The sequence below is a fragment of the Onthophagus taurus genome, unplaced genomic scaffold (genome assembly GCF_036711975.1).
Source record: "Onthophagus taurus isolate NC unplaced genomic scaffold, IU_Otau_3.0 ScKx7SY_15, whole genome shotgun sequence".
NCBI classification, from domain to species: domain Eukaryota; kingdom Metazoa; phylum Arthropoda; class Insecta; order Coleoptera; family Scarabaeidae; genus Onthophagus; species Onthophagus taurus.
The window spans coordinates 845,274-862,948 of NW_027248940.1; the positions used below are offsets into that span (position 1 = coordinate 845,274).

Sequence of the window (17,675 nt, forward strand, 5' to 3'; positions counted from 1 at the left end):
TATCTTTCTAATGTCTTTATCATATCCTTCATCTCCGCCGCTTCTCTCGCCATGACCACGATGTCATCCGCGTATGCTAACAGATGCACCTTTCTACCTCCCACCACCAACCCTCCCATTTGCCCCTACCCCAATATATCCTCCAGGTCCGCCGTATACAGTGCAAACAGACTTGGGCTCAGCGGACATCCCTGCCTCAGTCCCTTCGTCGTCCAGAACACGTCACTCAGCTTATCTCCCACTTTTATCCTAGCCATAATCTCCATGTATATTTCCTTCACTCTCGCAATTAGGTGTTACGTCCATAGACAAACATTGACACATTGAGTCACATTGACAACTAAAAAAATTAATGACCCAATGTCACCAACTTGAACTGGTTTCATAAAATGTTACTAAAATCTCATTACAGCATCGGATGCTGTAAGGAGTCTCATTACAGCACCCGTTTGAGTACTGTTATAGCTTTCATTATATTTGAAGGTGCTAGCTGTTTGTACGATAACTCTATAAGGTTAATAGGCTATACACATCAAAATATTTCATAATTCTTGCTTTTAAACCATATTTGCAACAATTCTTTTTTATTGAAAATTTCTGTTCAAAATATACAATGGAAATAAAACTATTTTTAGTGCATAAAATTCTTTAAAATTTTGATATTTACAAGTTTTTAGTGCATACTTTCCTGATATATATCTTGAAGCGCGAAATAAAAATATGAATTCTGAAAATACGACTTGAAACATTAATGTAGTGTAAGTGTGGTTTTAATTAATTAAATGACAATTAGCAAATATACACAAGCAATAATTATTAACAAAATTGCTGCAAGTAAAAGTATTTCATCTCGATCATCCATTGTCTCTGTATCAATTCTTTTTTCGAAAACAAGTACTGATTAACAGCTAAATGTTTTTAATAATTAACCGAAATATGGGACTAACTGATCACCACCGTGATCACTCTAATGTGTATCAAAATGATCGCTTATGATATCTACGAGTAGCTTAAATCGTCAGTGTTGCAGGATTCTAGCGCCTCGCCCGCAAGCGACCGCGGCGAAGTAAAGATAAACAACTTCTTATGCAAGTGTTGTATGTTTGTGCAAGTGTTGTTGACCAAGTATCTTGCAGAAATTACATCATTCAGTGTGAGGGTAGGAAATTGTTTATCAACAGAACATGCATTAGAAAATGGAGTACCTCAGGCTCTAATTTGAGTGTAACACTATTTCTTATAGCAATAAACGATATTGCCGCGCGTTTAGATCCGGAAATATAAAGATCTTTGTACGTAGACGATTTATGTATCTATGCAAGTGGTAATTCGACTGAAGAGATTAATGGGAAACTTCAGGAATCCATCAATATTATATTGGAAAATGCAGTATCGGTGGGGTTTAAACAAAAGACAGCTTACATAAAATTTTCTACACTGTATAGACACTTAGAAGAACCTTTGCTTCAGTTGCACGATTCGCCTATTAATAGAGTTTCACAAATAAAGTTTCTGGGTGTTATTTTTGATGCGAAATTAAGGTGGCTTTCTCACATACAATACATTAAGGAACGTTGCCATAAAGCACTTAATCTACTGCGTATGCTGTCAGGTACAAGGTGGGGGGCAGATACTAAGATATTAATGCAACTATATACAGCTACAGTACTATCTATCTTCGACCATGGTTCCGAAGCTTATGGTTCAGCGAGAAAAGGTGGATTTAATAAACTTAATACCATACATCATTTGGGTGTAAGATATGTACTTGGTGCCTTTCCTACAAGCCCTATCAATAGTCTATATAGTGAATCAGGTTTACCTCCCTTGAACTATAGACGAGATATACAATTAGTGAACTACTATCTTAGATTCCTAGCTAAACCAAATAATCCAATTTTTGCAATAATCCAACAACAAACACTTACCTTTAGATTGACAGCTACCAGACCAACTATCGTTCGTGCACAAGAATTGATACAATCTTTAGATATGGCATTACCTCAGGTACTTACCTACCAATATTCTGAAGTGCCTCCATGGTTGTTGAATTCCATTGAAGCTAGGTTGGACCTCACTAAATTTTCAAAATAAAACGCCCCCCATGCAATGTTTCTTGCTGATTTTCACAACACAGTGCATACTTATCCTGATGCCTTTTGTGTTTACACTGATGGATCAAAAAAAGAAAACGGTGTTGCTAGTGCAATATCAGTCGATAATACAGAACATTCCTGGACGCTTCAACCATGTTCCTCAATATTTCTTGCAGGGTTATATGCAATATTCCAAGCACTACTATACATAAATATGAACTTCAATAACCGGAATTTTCTAATAATAAGTGATTCGCTTAGTAGTATCAAATCCTTACAAAACCTGTACACAAAAGAAACAATGCTACAACAAATCTTAGGCACACTAGACAGCATCACAAAACAAAATCATAAAGTTATTTTTATATGGGTGCCAAGTCACGTTGGAATTGAGGGGAATGAACGTGCTGATTGTGCAGCATCCGAGGCTGCAGATAAAGCAACAATGGATGTGAACTTTTGCAGACATAAAGATATTGCAAAACATGTAAGATCCTTGATATATAACAGCTGGGAAGAACAATGGCAAAATACTCCAAGTTTCTTGAGAAAAATCAAACCCCATGTCTATGTACTAAAGTAGTGTAACTTACTCTCACATCGAGAGCGGCACAACTCTGCTGGGAGGAGAAACATCAATAGCGAGAGTATCCCCCGGGAGCTTCGCGTACCATCGCTACACGACGTGGCATGGTGTCTATAAGTCGCTATATTGTAGCGAGAGGGATGGCCAACCATGCCACCTTAACTCGTTTCCATAGCTCCTCAACGTTAGCCGGGGAAGCCGGATGAGATGAGATATTACGCGAAATGAGGGCGGAGCGCCAACCGTCTTCACAATTCCAAATAATACCGGATCTGACGAAAACAGTAAATAGATTCGATGGTGATCGAGATCTTTTGCGAGCGGTAGACTGGCTGACGAGCGTAAAAACCAGTGCGGTGCTTTAAGCGGCCTACACACGTAGACTCTTGTGGCGTCGTGCCGCACTTCTTTAACCGCTATCGACGGACCTATACCAATGCATATCTGGAGAGACAATAGCCAAGAAATTGGCTGCAGAATACCAATACTACTTGCAGAAGACTAAATACTTCCTATAAAGGACAAATACTACCTATACAATACTAGAAACAGCTTAAAAAGATAGATATCGTCTATAGAAACGTAAGTACTGCTACCAAAAGACTACAAATTGGTTGCAGAATACCAATACTACTTGTAAAAGACTAAATACTTCCAGCAAAAGGCTAAAAACTCCTTGCGGAAGACAAATACTACCTATACAATACTAGTGTAATGTATCCGAATTCATTATTGTTTAAGTAAATTACAAAACGTTTAACTATAAAATGTAGGCTCAGCAACTTAATTAATAAGTATCAGGTCATCGTCCGTTGAACCGTATTACCGTGGTAAGCATTATTGCTGTAATACTTTAAAGTTGATTACGCTTTTGTAATCATCAGAATTGTACGAACCTTTGGGTAAAATACATTCACATGTAGTTGGGAAGAAACTCTTTTATTCAAAAGACCTAAAACCCTTCAACGATACCACACTAGAAATTGTTTGCAGAAGATAGATATTGTTTAGGGAAGGCTAGGTACTGCTACCAATAGCCAAGGAATTGGTTCCAGAATACTAATACTGCTTGCAGAAGACTAAATACTTCCTATAGACGATCAAAAATTCCTTGCGGAAGACAAATACTACCTATGCAATACTAGAAACTGCTTAAAAAGATAGATATTATTTATACAAGGCTAGGTACTGCTATCAATAGACTACAAATTGGTTCCAGAATACTAATACTGCTTGTAAAAAATTAAATATTGCAGGCAGAAATATTCCTGGCGCTTCCCTACACACGATGCTTCATGCGGCGCTGCAAGAGTCGTCGTGTATGGGCCGCTTTACAAGTGGCCGGAATCCGTGAAAATTGAGACGGCTCGATCACATTTGGTGGGTCCAGCGGCGAATTGGTACCGTGCTACGAGAAAAGACACGAGACCGAGGGGTACCGTAATTAAAGATGTTAAACAGGTGCGTGGTGAACCAGACTCGAAGAAAGAAGAGAGATCCTGGAAATCTGAAGAACCTAAACGGCAACAACGTTCGATGTTACAGATGTGGTGAGCGAGGTCATATGGCGAATAAATGCACCCAACCGAGGATCATATGCAAAGGGTCGGGTCACCTGAAGAAGGATTGTCCAAATTCAACAGGAGAAACAACACAAAAATGATAGTGGAAGATACGGTAACAAATTTAACTAAATATTTGAAGCTTTAAGATCAGCAAGGTTGACACTAAATTTGAGGAAATGCTATTTTGGCAAACGTGAAGTAGAATTTTTGGGGCACCATTTATCTGAGGACTATATTAAGCCGGGAAGCAAGGTGAAAGCTGTGTCAATGTACCCAAGGCCAGCAAATGTCCATGAGGTACGGAGATTTCTTGGATTGACGTCATATTTTAGACGATTTGTGAGAGACTATGCACGCAGGGCGCGATCGTTAAGTGACTTGAAGAAGGGTAAAAATTTTAGTTGGACCAAATTGCAAGACGAAGCGTTCGAAGACTTGAGCGAACTAAAGGTACTCAAGTTGTTCAATGCTATCAATGCTACAGTTGTTCAGCCGATAAAATGAGTCACGTCGACGCATTATCGAAGGCACCAAACGACGAAGGTGTAGATGTGGAAGAGTCGTACTTGGAGAGGGGAGAAATTATGGAAATCATGACAGAAGAAGATTATGTAACCACCATCCAGTATGCTGACTCAGACCTAAAGAAGAAAATAGCGGTGTTGAAGAAAAAGGAAACAACTAGAACACAACAAGAGAAGAATGAAGTTGTCGGATATAAAATTAACTGTGGTAGATTGATCAGAGAGATGAAAGATGGACGAGAGCTGTATGTGATACCGCAGGGAATGAGGAAGAGTATTGCCGTGAAATATCACGACATGAGGGGACATTTTGGGTTGGAACGAACTGTTGATGCGATCATGCGGGATTATTGGTTTGTTGGAATGAGAAGATATGTGAGCAAACATATACGAGTATGTCCAGAATGTCTACTAAGCAAGTTACCGACAGGGTCGGAAGCGGGGAAACTACATCCCATTCCTGCTCCACAGAAACCATTCGACCGAATTCACATAGATCATTTGGGACCATTTATAAAGAGCTGCAGAGGTAACATGTACCTGTTAGTAATCATAGACGCTTTGACGAAGTTTGTAAAGTTATACCCTGTACGAGACACCAAAACCAGAACAACGATAAGATCACTGGAGAGATTAATCCAAGGGTATGGAAATCCAAGAAGGATCGTATACGATAGAGGGACATCGTTTACATCCGTGGAGTTTCGGAGGTTTACTGAAAGTCGAGCGATATCTATTACGTACAGGTAGAGAGACAGGTAGAGAGAGTTAACAGAACTGTGATACCGGTGATATTAGGAAGCATGCAAGAAGACGTAGGTTGGGATAGGAGTATAGTGGAAGTAGAACGAAATTTAAATTTAGCCATAAACAAAACTACTGGACGAGCACCATACGAAGTGTTATATGGTTACTTACCACGTTTTCAAACAGACCCAGTTATGGCAAGGATAGTACCGACAGAGCAGTGGACTCCAGCAGAAGATATACAAATAGAAGTTAGACGACGAATAGAAGAAGAACAACAAAAACAAAAGAGCCTTGCAGATAAGAAAAGATATTTGGGAGTAAGATATGAGGTAGGAGACGTTGTATTCATGAGACGGCAGCCAGTAGGTGGATCGGGGGAATCGACTAAACTTCAGCCTAAGTTTTGTGGGCCTTTAACAATAACCCAGATACTACCCTCAGACACATATCGTGTGGCAAGTATTAATGAAGAAGATAGAAGAAGATTTGCAACGACAGCGCATGTATCTCAATTAAAGGGGTATCAGAATCACAATGAAGAAGATAGCATCGATGAACAACAAGAGGATGATGGAACAAAGAACGAAGAGGTTATAGCGGAATCCACCGTACGTCGTGTACGGAAGAAGCCAGAATGAATGAAGGACTTTGTGACAGGGGATTTCGACCAAGAAGTCGAATACTGTCAGAATAGCCGAATATAACACGGGGAATTTCGGTTCGCGAATATGTTGGATCGGTTTGATTATGTCGTGGTTCGATGGGGGGAAAAGAAAGGGACAGTCGGGGTTTGGAACTAAACATGTGTGTTTCGAAGTAAGGTTAAGAGAAAGACTGATATACGAGATATTTCTTACAATATTTGTTATATATAGCTATTATATTACATATATACACATACTATGTATAATGTATAAGTCATTTTCCGTTTTAACTCCATATTAATATCTACAACAAATCTCTTAAATTTATATTTCAATTATAAATCACACTTACTTGAAAATCGTACACACTCGTTGTATCCCCGTTATCTTTCCAAATATTTAAACCTTCCCATTTATGCCCATGTTGGTATAATGTGGTGATTTTCCAACTATTTTCGTGAAAAACTTTCCCCACATACCGTTCAATGTTATCTAAATACCCAGCCGGGACTAGTTTCTTTAATAAGTCTCCTTTCACGGCTTGAATGTTAACATATTCCCATCGGAGACGTTCAGGTTCCGAGGTGCACAAAATCTAATTAATCAATGGTTATTATTTATTAAAATGAGTCAAATAATTTATGATGGTACCATAATATTATTTATATCGGTAATAATTCTTTTTTTACCCATGATGTTAGCGGTAGCACTTTTTGTTATGGAATCAAGGGTAGCTGGATAAAACGTGACGCTATTCCTGTCTAAATACAAAGCAACGAAATCATTTATATTTTTAGATTAATCATTTTTGTAACTTACCAACACATCTACCTACTCGACTTACAAATAAATTGGATACTTCTGATGATACAGCATCATTTGGTATTGTACCATTGTACAATCTCCAATAAAAGGGTTCTACAAAAAAAGGAGAACTTTATCGAGAGCTTTTATCTATTGTCAGACTTGTTATTGCGGCTTTGGCAGACGTTTTAAAATAATTAAACGTTGAAACTCTGAAACCTAGAAGTTATTCGCTAACATCTAATGCTATAAACGAAGAAAAGAGAAATAATAAGCTCCGAAAATAAATAGTGACTTAGAAAACACTGGAGACGATACAGATCCTACTCCGCCTACATTCATACAAGCTTTTGATGATTATGGAAGTCAATAGGAAGCTTCTGGACAGTTTTTAATATCTTTAGAATCCCATAGAAATTTTAATAAATGTCCAGATAGCAGTTAGACTCTTTTTGATGATTATGGAAGTCAATAGAAAGCTTCTGGACAGTTTTTAATATCTTTAGAATCACCTAGGAATCTTAATTAATGTTCAGAAAGCATTTAGATACTTTTTGGTGTTAAGGTAAATCGTTAGAAAGGTTCTGAACTCTTTGTGACATCAACAAAAATCCTCCATCAATAAAAGTAAATGTCCAGGAAGCGTTTAAACACCTTTTAATAATTATTCATAACATTAGAAAGCTTCTAGACAGTTTTTGACTACTATAGAGATCATTAGAAACATTTTGGACGATTTTGACGACTATAGATACCATTAGACACCTTCTGAATACTTTTTGACAAGTATAGAAATAATTAGAAACTTTCTAAATACTTTTTGACAGCTTTAGAATCCACTAGAAATCTTAATAAATGTCCAGATAGCAGTTAGACTCTTTTTGATGATTATGGAAGTCAATAGAAAGCTTCTGGACAGTTTTTGATATCTTTAAAATCCCCTAGCAATCTTAATCAATGTTCAGAAAGTATTTAGATACTTTTTGGTGTTAAGGTAAATCGTTAGAAAGGTTCTGAACTCTTTCTGACATCAACAAAAATCCTCTATCAATAAAAGTAAACGTCCCGGAGGCGTTTAAACACCTTTTAATAATTATTCATAACATTAGAAAGCTTCTAGACAGTTTTTGACTACTATAGAGATCATTAGAAACCTTTTGGACGCTTTTTGACGACTATAGATACCATTAGACACCTCATGGACACTTTTTGATAACTATAGAAATAATTAGAAACTTTCTGAATACTTTTTGACAGCTTTAGAATCCATTAGGAATCTTAATCAATGTTCAGAAAGTATTTAGATACTTTTTGGTGTTAAGGTAAATCGCTAGAAAGGTTGTGAACTCTTTCTGACATCAACAAAAATCCTCCATCAATAAAAATAAACTTCTTATCTTATTAACCTATCTATTGGAATCATATCTGACGGAGAGATACTTTTTCGTTAAAATAAATGACACATATTCGCCGCTATATGTAACGCACGCTAAAATCTAAGAATAGCTAAAACATTAATTCTAATGTATATAATATATAATTTTTTTTTAAACTTACCTGTAGCAACAACAAAGTGAATTGTTGCAAATAAAAGAATTATTACAACCATATCAAGTTGTTTCTAACAAACCGGTGTGAAATAAATTTTGACTCTTATTTCTAATCGTCTCTAAATAACACAACTGACCTTTCTGTGATAAAGTTATCTTATTATTACAACTTATTTTTAACATTAACGTTTCTTCCAAAAGTTAAAGTAAAGCATTCTTAAAAATATAATAACTAATAAAGTCATGGGTTCTCAAAAATGATTCTTGTTCAAATTAAAGAGAATGTATGTATGTAGCTTCATGTGGGTGTGAATTCCTTTACTGCACTTAGGCCTCAGCGGGCCCTTTGTACAGGGTGGCCAAATAACCTAATAAGTATTGGGTGAGCATAATCGTTGCTTTTTTGGTATTGTAACTAATGTGTGATTGTCAAGTTAGTCCTTTGTCCAAGACAAACCAAAATATTTCAAAAAAATCTATATATTTGTGCAAAGAATCTATTTTTAGAGGTTTTAGCAAAAAAATAACAGCCTATGTTTTATTTTTTTATTATCAACTGGGAAAACTAAAATGCAAATTATTTGAGATCAAACTTATTGCACTAGTCAAACGTAACACCGTTAAATGAGACTTTGAATAACAAAAAAGCAAGTATAACATTCATAAAAATACAAAATTATAAATACACTATAGTTTTACAGATTTCAGCATATTTGTGCTGAGCCGTTCTGCAGTTTGGTTAAGTTTTTCTTGAAGTGTTCTTTCAGATGTTCTTTTTTTTATTAGTACTTCACCCAACTTTTTGAGAAAAACTCTTCGTTTGTTATGTATTTTGTCATTTTTCCTTACAAGGGAAGTATCAGAACTGTCCCTCACCGATTTTGTTGAAATTTGGTACAGCGATAGTATGGCCAAAAATAAGGTTTACGTATTTTTTTATACGTGCTAATAAAGCTCCTGGGGCGAGTTATAAGGGTTGGAAATCAGGGCGAAATATATACAGGGTGATTCACATAAGAACCGACACAGAACAGGGACATGTAGAGGACAATAAATTAAGACGATTTAATACAACTTATATCTACAGGATGTTCCGGTGACTCAGGGCATAAAATTAATCTCATATACTAGAGCAACAATGATCGGGTGACCCGATCATTTCAGCCTGTATAGCATGGTTGCCGCCGCCCGATCAAAGTCAAAATTGGTTCAATGATTTTGCTTGATATTTGTTTACCCTGTACCAAATTTCAACGCTCTACCATCCATAAATGGTATTGAAAATATTTAGAAAAATGTGTTAAAATTTCTGAACTTTGATGGCCCATATCTTAGCCATTTGAAGACTTTTATAATAATTTTTTTTCACGAATCGTCATCATTTTTGCTCTAGTATATGAGGTTAATTTTATGCCCCGAGTCACCGGAACACCCTGTATACTAAGTTGTACTCCTGAGGAGTTATAGGCCTTCAAAGTTGGGTCTTAAATTTTTAAAACATTGAATATCTTCGTAATACATTAAGTTAGAAAAACCAAATTTGGTGTACGTTATGAGTGTACCGAGGGTATTAATTGGTAGCAAGTTGAGACATTTGAAAGGGTTGATTACGGGTGATGGTCCCCTAAATTTTGACAGATTTTTTTAACCTTTTAGGGGATTTAACACATTATTACCTGATTTCATGTGGAATTTAATTCTAAAACTTTTTCTACTCTTATTATTGAAATTATACGTCAAACTTGACAAATAGGTTATAAAACCTTGTGACCTTGGGACTGGATGACCTGCTACCGCACCTGAAGAGTATTTTCCAGGGATGTCTGGCATTTCGCTATGTACCGGGAAGTTGGCGTGAAGTCACGGTCAACTTTATACCTAAACCGGGTAAGCAAGATTACTTCCTTCCGAAGTCCTATAGACCAATTAGCCTCTCCTCCTTTCTACTGAAAACGTTGGAGAGGCTTTGCGACCGTTACATTAGAGACTCTTGTCTGCGCAGCAGGCCACTAGACTCTAATCAACATGCTTACACCCAGGGAAAGTCCACGCTGACGGCTCTTCACTCAGTGATCAGTTTCGTCGGTGGTGCGCTGGACCACAAGGAGTCCGCCCTCGGGGTTTTTATTGACGTGGAAGGAGCTTTTGATAAAACTACCTTCTCCGGAATTAACGACGCCTTGCTAGAGCATAACGTTCCTCTGGCCCTGTGCGGCTGGATTGAGAGCACTCTAAGACATAGGGTCGTCAAATTAAGAGCTGGCCAGGCCACTCTGCAAGGGGCTGTTACTAGAGGCTGTCCGCAAGGGGGAGTACTTTCTCCACTTTTGTGGAATCTCACCCTCGATAGCCTCATGAAACGCCTAAATCTAGCCGGCTTTACAATGACTTATGACAATCCTCATAAGAGGCAAGTACGCTAATGTACTCCTCGACAGGATGCAGGAAGCACTCAATCTAATTGAGAACTGGTGTAATAAACAATGCGTTTCCGTCAATCCCAAAAAGACAGAGATGGTTCTTTTTACACGCAAGCGCGACATTGGCAATCCTAGACTGCCAACGCTCGCTAAAATTCCATTTAAACTGTCTACAGAAATCAAGTACTTGGGCTTAATAATAGACAGTAAGCTAACGTGGACATCCCACCTAGACAATAGAGTTAATAAAGCTTGTGTCGCCTTCGGCCAGTGCCGGAGGGCTGTCGGGAGAACTTGGGGTCTGTCTCCCAAGATAGCCCTGTGGATCTACACCGCCGTTGTTCGACCAATGCTAACTTACGGTGCGGTGGTATGGTGGACTAGAACTTCTATGTCTACCGCCACCACTGCACTTAATAGAATACAGAGACTCGCGTGTCTGTATGTTACAGGTGCGCTGCGATCAACCCCCACAGCGGCCATGGAAATCATGTTAAATTTACCACCACTCAACCTACATATCCAGGAAGTGGCGCTGGTAACCATGAAACGACTACAATCAGTAGGAACTATGAAGGATGAGGACGCTGGCAGCAGTTCAATACTCTGGAGGGAAGCAGTATTAGACACACCCCTACTCGAGTGTAAGACTGATCACAGACCAGCAAAATATGTTTTCTCAAGGAAGTACCTCACCCACGTAAGTCCCACAGTTGTAGATGTACATAGAACTTTAAAGATCTACACCGATGGTTCAAAAGGACGAAATGGTGCAGGCGCGGGGGTATTCTCTCACGATCCCCTGATTCGCCTCTCAGAACCTTTAGGGTTCAGCACCACCGTCATACAAGCGGAACTAACTGCTATTAAACTTGCTGCTGACTGCATTGTTGAATTCAACAAGCGGGGTAAGTGTTTTACTATTTTTACAGACAGTAAACAATCTCTTTTAGCTTTAAGCAGAGTTATTATAACGTCTGCAGTAGTTATGGATTGTCACAAAGCACTGGAGGAGGCCGCGAAATACAATTCTGTCAGAATCCAGTGGATTAAAGGGCATTCCGGCTCCAAGGGTAACAACCACGCGGACAGGCTAGCCAAACGTGCTGCCGGTAGAGCGCCCTGTGCACCCCACAAAAAATTTTTAAACGGGTGGGACCGTACCCCGGGCTGTCATCTCCCTAAGGAATTGTTAAAATATCCTTCAGCCGCAACAGCCCAGTTCTTCGTAGGGCTCGGTAAAAGTGCCCTTCGCACTGCCACAGGTCTCCTCACGGGACACTGTAAAGTAAATAAGCACCTTCATAACATGAAGCTTGCTGACTCTCCTCTCTGTCGAGCCTGTGAACAGGATGACGAGACGGTTAAACACATCTTGTGTGATTGCCCCTCTCTGACCGACCTCAGAATGAGGACCTTCGGGGAATGGCCAACCACAGATGACATCAGGAATGCACCTCTAGGAGCTGTCCTAGCCTTTGGTAAATCCTTAGGCTGGTTGATGTGACCAGAGTGTGTAATGAGAGGATGCACAAGGGGCCCAATGGGGCCTAAGTGTGGCGTGCGGTTTTGCATGCACTCCCCAATCCATACATACATACATGCTTCAATTGAGTTCAATTTGCTACCAATTAATACCCTTGGTACACTCATAACGTATACCAAATTTGGTTTTTCTAGCTTAATGTATTACGAAGATATTGAACTTTTTAAAAATTTAAGAGCCAACTTTGAAGGCCTATAACTCCTCAGGTGTACAACTTAGTATAGAAGTAAGTTACGTTAAATCATCTTAATTTATTATCCTCTACATGTCCCTGTTCTTATGTGAATCACACTGTATATACGCTTATAGGCTGAAAACAAAAATAGCTATCGAAATGTGGTAAATGTAAACTGATATTCATTTTCAAAGAGCTTTTCATTGATACACTGTTGGAAATAATTCACGAGCACACCCTGTATAATCTGAACGCGTGTGTTTAGCGCAATAAAATTTGGCATGGAAGTCGTACTAAAGTATTAAACTAAAACTAGAACTAACACTAGCAGTATCACAAGAACTAACACTAGACCTAGAACTAAAATCTTTCGGGTTAAGCCGTGTGTTTTTTGAAAAAATGTTTGACGTTTCGGATGCCATGTTGCAACCTTCTTCAGAAACCGAACAGAAGTTTCTGAAGAAACCCTGTCGATTTTGGCAATATTATGTGTCCTTATAGTACGTTTAAAAATACTGATGACGTGTTTTTCTTATTTGCCTCTGACTATCCTAACTTTTGTGTTATTTAAATAGATTTAAAATGTCAACCTCAATTTTGACATATTTGTAATCTTTATTAAAAATCCTTTAAAATGAGAACAAACATGACATATTTATCTTCAATATTAATGAAGTTATGGTCAATTTCCGGTTTGAAATGTCAATATCATTTTGACAAATTCTTAATTTTTATGAAATGTCTTCAAATTTATCACAAAAACAAAAATACAATAAAAAAAAATTAAAAATTCAGGTTGGTATTAATTAATAATTAAATTGCTATCCTCATTGTTGCTAACTTTGGGTTTAACGTTTTTTTATTCAAACTTTTTTGTTTTTTGAGATAACTGCGTCATTTTAAAGGTTTTTTTAATAAAGACTACATCATGAAAGACCACCATGAAGTTGTCCATTTGGCTATTATATGATAACTAATTTCAGATTTAAAATGTCAACCTCAATTTTGACATATTTGTAATCTTTATTAAAAATCCTTTAAAATGAGAACAAACATGACATATTTATCTTCAATATTAATGAAGTTATGGTCAATTCAAATGTCAACGTCAATTTTGACATATTTTGTAATTGTCGTGAAAAAGCGTTTAAAATAAGCCCAATATTAGTCGAGATGTAAGCAACTTCCGGTTTGAAATGTCAATGTCATTTTGACATATTCTTAATTTTTATAAAATATCTTAAAATGTATCTCAAAAACTAAAATTTAGTAAAAAAAAATTAAAAATTAAGGTTGGTATTAATATTTGATAATTAAATTGCTATCCTCATTGTTGCTAACTTCGGGTTTAACGATTTTTATTCAAATTTTTTTGTTTTTTAAGATAAGTGCGTCATCTTTGGACTCATTTTAAAGGTTTTTTAATGAAGATGACAAATATGTCAAAATTGACATTGACGTTTCAAACCGGAAGTGATTGTATTTCCATTAATATTAAAGTTAAATATGTCGAGTTTGGACTCATTTTAAAGGTTATTTTATGAAGATTACGAATATAATAATAAAATTAAAGTTGACATTGACAACTAAAAGTTTTCTTCCAATACAACCTATACAACATAGTAATATCTTATGCTAACTAGCGCTACCTACCACTGCCACTAGAACTAACACTAGACCGAGAACTAGAAACATTCGGATTTAGTCCCACGTTTCTCAAGACGGCTAAACCCGAATGATTCTAGTTCTAGGTCTTCTGTTAGTTCTAGTGATAGTGCTAGTGTAAAATTAGAACTAATACTAGACCTAGAACTAGAAATATTGCGTCTTCAGACTTTTCTAAGTTCTTGTCTAAGACGACCGACTAAACCTAAAACTTTCTAGTTTTAGGTCTAGTTTGAATTGTTATTTAACCCTAAATTCTTGTACATTTTAATTGATCTAAAAAATTTTTTTTTTGATTTAATCCGCTTACCTTGATTATAATTTCATCCATTTACCCATTTTGAATTAAATACAACCTTTAAATCCAATTAATAATGTGTTATTTATTGAAAAAACTTAAATTCAACGTCAATTTTGACAAGCAACTACAATATTTGGATCTTAATCACCATGGTAACCGAGTCAAGTTGGATAACCTTAAAATAATAAAATTTTATTCCGATTTTTTTATCAATTCTAACCTAATTTTTATTAATTTGAAAACATTTCGAATTCTTTACGATTATCTCGTATTTATAACAAATTCGTTAATTGTAATTAATTTAACTCGATTCTAATTAAGAGAAATAAATAAAAAAATATCTTTTTTTAATTTAATCCACTTACCTTGTTTATAATTCTCTAGATAAACCAATTTTGAGTTAAATACAGCCTTTTAAATCAATTAAATGAGACATTTTCCTTAAAAAAACTTAAATTCAATTTCAATTTTGACAAGCACCTGCAATATTTGGATCTTAATCACCATGGTAACTGAGTCAAGTCGGATAACCTAACAATAATAAAATTTTAACTTTAACCATTAAAAGGAAATATTATACTTTAATAAAGTTAATTATCCATCTCTGGTGAAACATACAGGATTAAAGAGGATATTACAGACTTTAATTACCACCATAATCACCACGAACTTTTAAATTGATTTACCAAAAATCTTCAAATAGCCAACTTCACGTTGGCTTAACTTAATCTAACTTTTTTTTAGTTATAGAATATCGATTATTTTAATTAATGCGTTTTCATTAATAAATTTTAAATTCACCCTTAATTAATTAAAAATGTTTATTTAATAATTCTTTTATTTAATTATTATAATCGTTTAATTTGAAGCCAACTTCATACCTTAAGTCAATAATAACATGAACAACATAACCTCAATTTTTTATTTATTATTTACCTTTTAAATTGGGTTTTAGAACACAATTATATAAAGTATTAAGTAAAAAGTAATTATAATCGTGTTTAAAATTAATAAAAATGAATACATGTCGATTTTGCTTAGGTTGTTCGGACTCCCAATTCAAATCATTATCATCATTAAACTCGGCTTATTTAGAGTTAATTCTCCCTGAAATTGTAAGTAACATTAATAAAACCAATAAATATTAACCAACACGATCATTTTTATTAAAATGAAGGATTTAACTCTTACGGAATCACCCCAAATATGTCCAGAATGTATATCAAGCCTCGAGGAGGCCTACAGTTTTAAAATGAGATGTCTCGAAACGCAAGAGCACCTAAAAACCATTCAAAACACCAAGATAAAATGCGAAAATGAATCTTATTATGAACCTTTTCCCGAATCAACAAATTATGTTAAATCGGAAAACATCAATGATGATAATTTAAGTTACGAGTTTCACCATGAAATAGAAAATTTTAATTCTAATTCGATTCTAACGAAAGATGATGTAGAAATAGGCCAAAACGAAATTATTAGTACTGAAAATATAAAAAATTGTAATCAATCCCCAAAAAAAGGAAGCCACGATAAACGTTATCAATGCAATCAATGCGGAATTTCGTTCCATTTCATGTGTAAATTACGTACTCACATGGTTATTCATTCGGATGAGAAGAAATTTGTTTGCGTGATTTGCCAGAAAGGATTTCATCGGGAGGCTCATTTAAGGGCGCACATGAACGTGCATTGCGAAGATAAGGTGAAACCTTACGAATGCGACGTTTGCGGAAAAAAATTTGGTTGGAAAAACGGTTTGAGACAACACAAATTGACGCATTTGGATAAGGTGAAGTGTGAAATTTGTGGGCAGTGGTTAAAAACGGTTTATACGTTACGGAGACATTTAAAATTGCATGAAACTCGTTAATTTTGTTATTTATATACATATTTATTTAATACTCGTGTTTTAAATGTATTATCAGTATTAGTTCTACATGGAAATTATTTTTGATTATAAAGGTTTATGATGAAAAAATATAAAATATGGAAACGTTGTATTTAAGTTTATTATTGATCCATTAAATTGATTGATCCATATGTATCCTATGAACAGTATAAAACAGGTTATCTTCCTAATTATTGTTTGTAGCTAAATATTTTCGAAATAAAACTTGTTAACAATTAAAAAAGCAACAACTTTTATTAATATCATTTTTTCAAATTATTAATTTTTTAATTTCCCTATGAACAGTACAAAACAGGAATTGAATGTTATTTTTCTAATTATTGTTTGTATCAAAATATTTTTCAAATAAAACTTGTTAAGAATTAAGGAAGGAACAACTTTTATTAATACCATTTTTTCGAAAACATCGAAAATTTTATCAAAACTTCAAATATTGTTTTCTCAAAAACTAAAATTAATTTTTCAAAACGGGTTGGTTCATTGGAAAGAAGACACTTTTATTAACACTTTGGGAAATTTTCATACTTATATTCCATGAAATGGATTTTATACGAATTTTTAAAACTTAATCGGCGAAAATTGCAAAATTCGAAAAAATTGTCGATCATTTCAAAAATTTATTTCTTAAAAACTAAAAGTGATTTTTCAAAACGGTTTGTTGCATTAAAAAGAGGATACTTTAATTACTAATTGGTGATATTTCTACAAGGATCCTTCAAGAAATTAATTTTATAGCGAATTTTGAAAGTTATCGATGAAAATTGCAACATCGAAAATGTTATCAAAACTTCAAATATTGTTTTCTCAAAAACTAAAAGTTATTTTTCAAAATGGGTTGGTTCATTGGAAAGATGACACTTTTATTAACACTTTGGGAATTTTTCAAACTCATATTCCAAGAAATGGATTTAATACGAATTTTTTAAACTTAATCGGCGAAAATTTCAAAATTAAAAAAAAATTTCGATCATTTCAAAAATTTATTTCTTAAAAACTAAAAGCGATTTTTCAAAACGGCTTGTTGCATTAAAAAGAGTATACTTTAATTAATAATTGGAGATATTTCCCCATGGATCCTTCAAGAAATTAATTTTACAGCTAATTTTGCAAGTTATCGATGAAAATTGCAACATCGAA

At 35.3% G+C, this 17,675-nt stretch overlaps 3 protein-coding genes and 1 long non-coding RNA gene across 5 annotated transcripts; 2 read left to right on the forward strand and 2 right to left on the reverse strand.

The window, feature by feature from the left end:
- Positions 1-5,574: 5,574 nt before the first annotated feature.
- On the forward strand, positions 5,575-6,159 carry LOC139432406 (uncharacterized). The gene has a single exon (XM_071200926.1). The coding sequence runs from the start codon at positions 5,575-5,577 to the stop codon at positions 6,157-6,159; it is 585 nt and encodes a 194-aa protein (XP_071057027.1).
- Positions 6,160-6,361: 202 nt separating this feature from the next.
- Positions 6,362-8,627, reverse strand: LOC111419854 (uncharacterized). Its single transcript, XM_023052730.2, has 5 exons — positions 8,527-8,627; positions 6,985-7,083; positions 6,817-6,926; positions 6,518-6,760; positions 6,362-6,469 (listed from the first exon to the last, which is right to left on the reverse strand). The coding sequence occupies exons 1-5, from the start codon at positions 8,576-8,578 to the stop codon at positions 6,452-6,454; spliced, it is 522 nt and encodes a 173-aa protein (XP_022908498.2). The 5' UTR covers positions 8,579-8,627; the 3' UTR covers positions 6,362-6,451.
- A 6,110-nt stretch (positions 8,628-14,737) lies between these two features.
- On the reverse strand, positions 14,738-15,185 carry LOC139432386 (uncharacterized). Its single transcript, XR_011642201.1, has 2 exons — positions 14,992-15,185; positions 14,738-14,801 (listed from the first exon to the last, which is right to left on the reverse strand). It is a non-coding gene; the product is annotated as an uncharacterized lncRNA (long non-coding RNA).
- A 318-nt stretch (positions 15,186-15,503) lies between these two features.
- LOC111419850 (zinc finger protein 493-like) lies at positions 15,504-16,629 on the forward strand. 2 transcript variants are annotated; one of them, XR_011642200.1, is made up of 3 exons: positions 15,504-15,611; positions 15,668-15,741; positions 15,804-16,629. XR_011642200.1 is itself a non-coding variant. In XM_023052727.2 (2 exons), the coding sequence occupies exons 1-2, from the start codon at positions 15,643-15,645 to the stop codon at positions 16,497-16,499; spliced, it is 795 nt and encodes a 264-aa protein (XP_022908495.2). In that variant the 5' UTR covers positions 15,512-15,642; the 3' UTR covers positions 16,500-16,629. The 2 variants fall into 2 exon arrangements, 1 of the variants encoding a protein (XP_022908495.2); XM_023052727.2 differs by having other exon boundaries at positions 15,512-15,741.
- Positions 16,630-17,675: the final 1,046 nt, after the last annotated feature.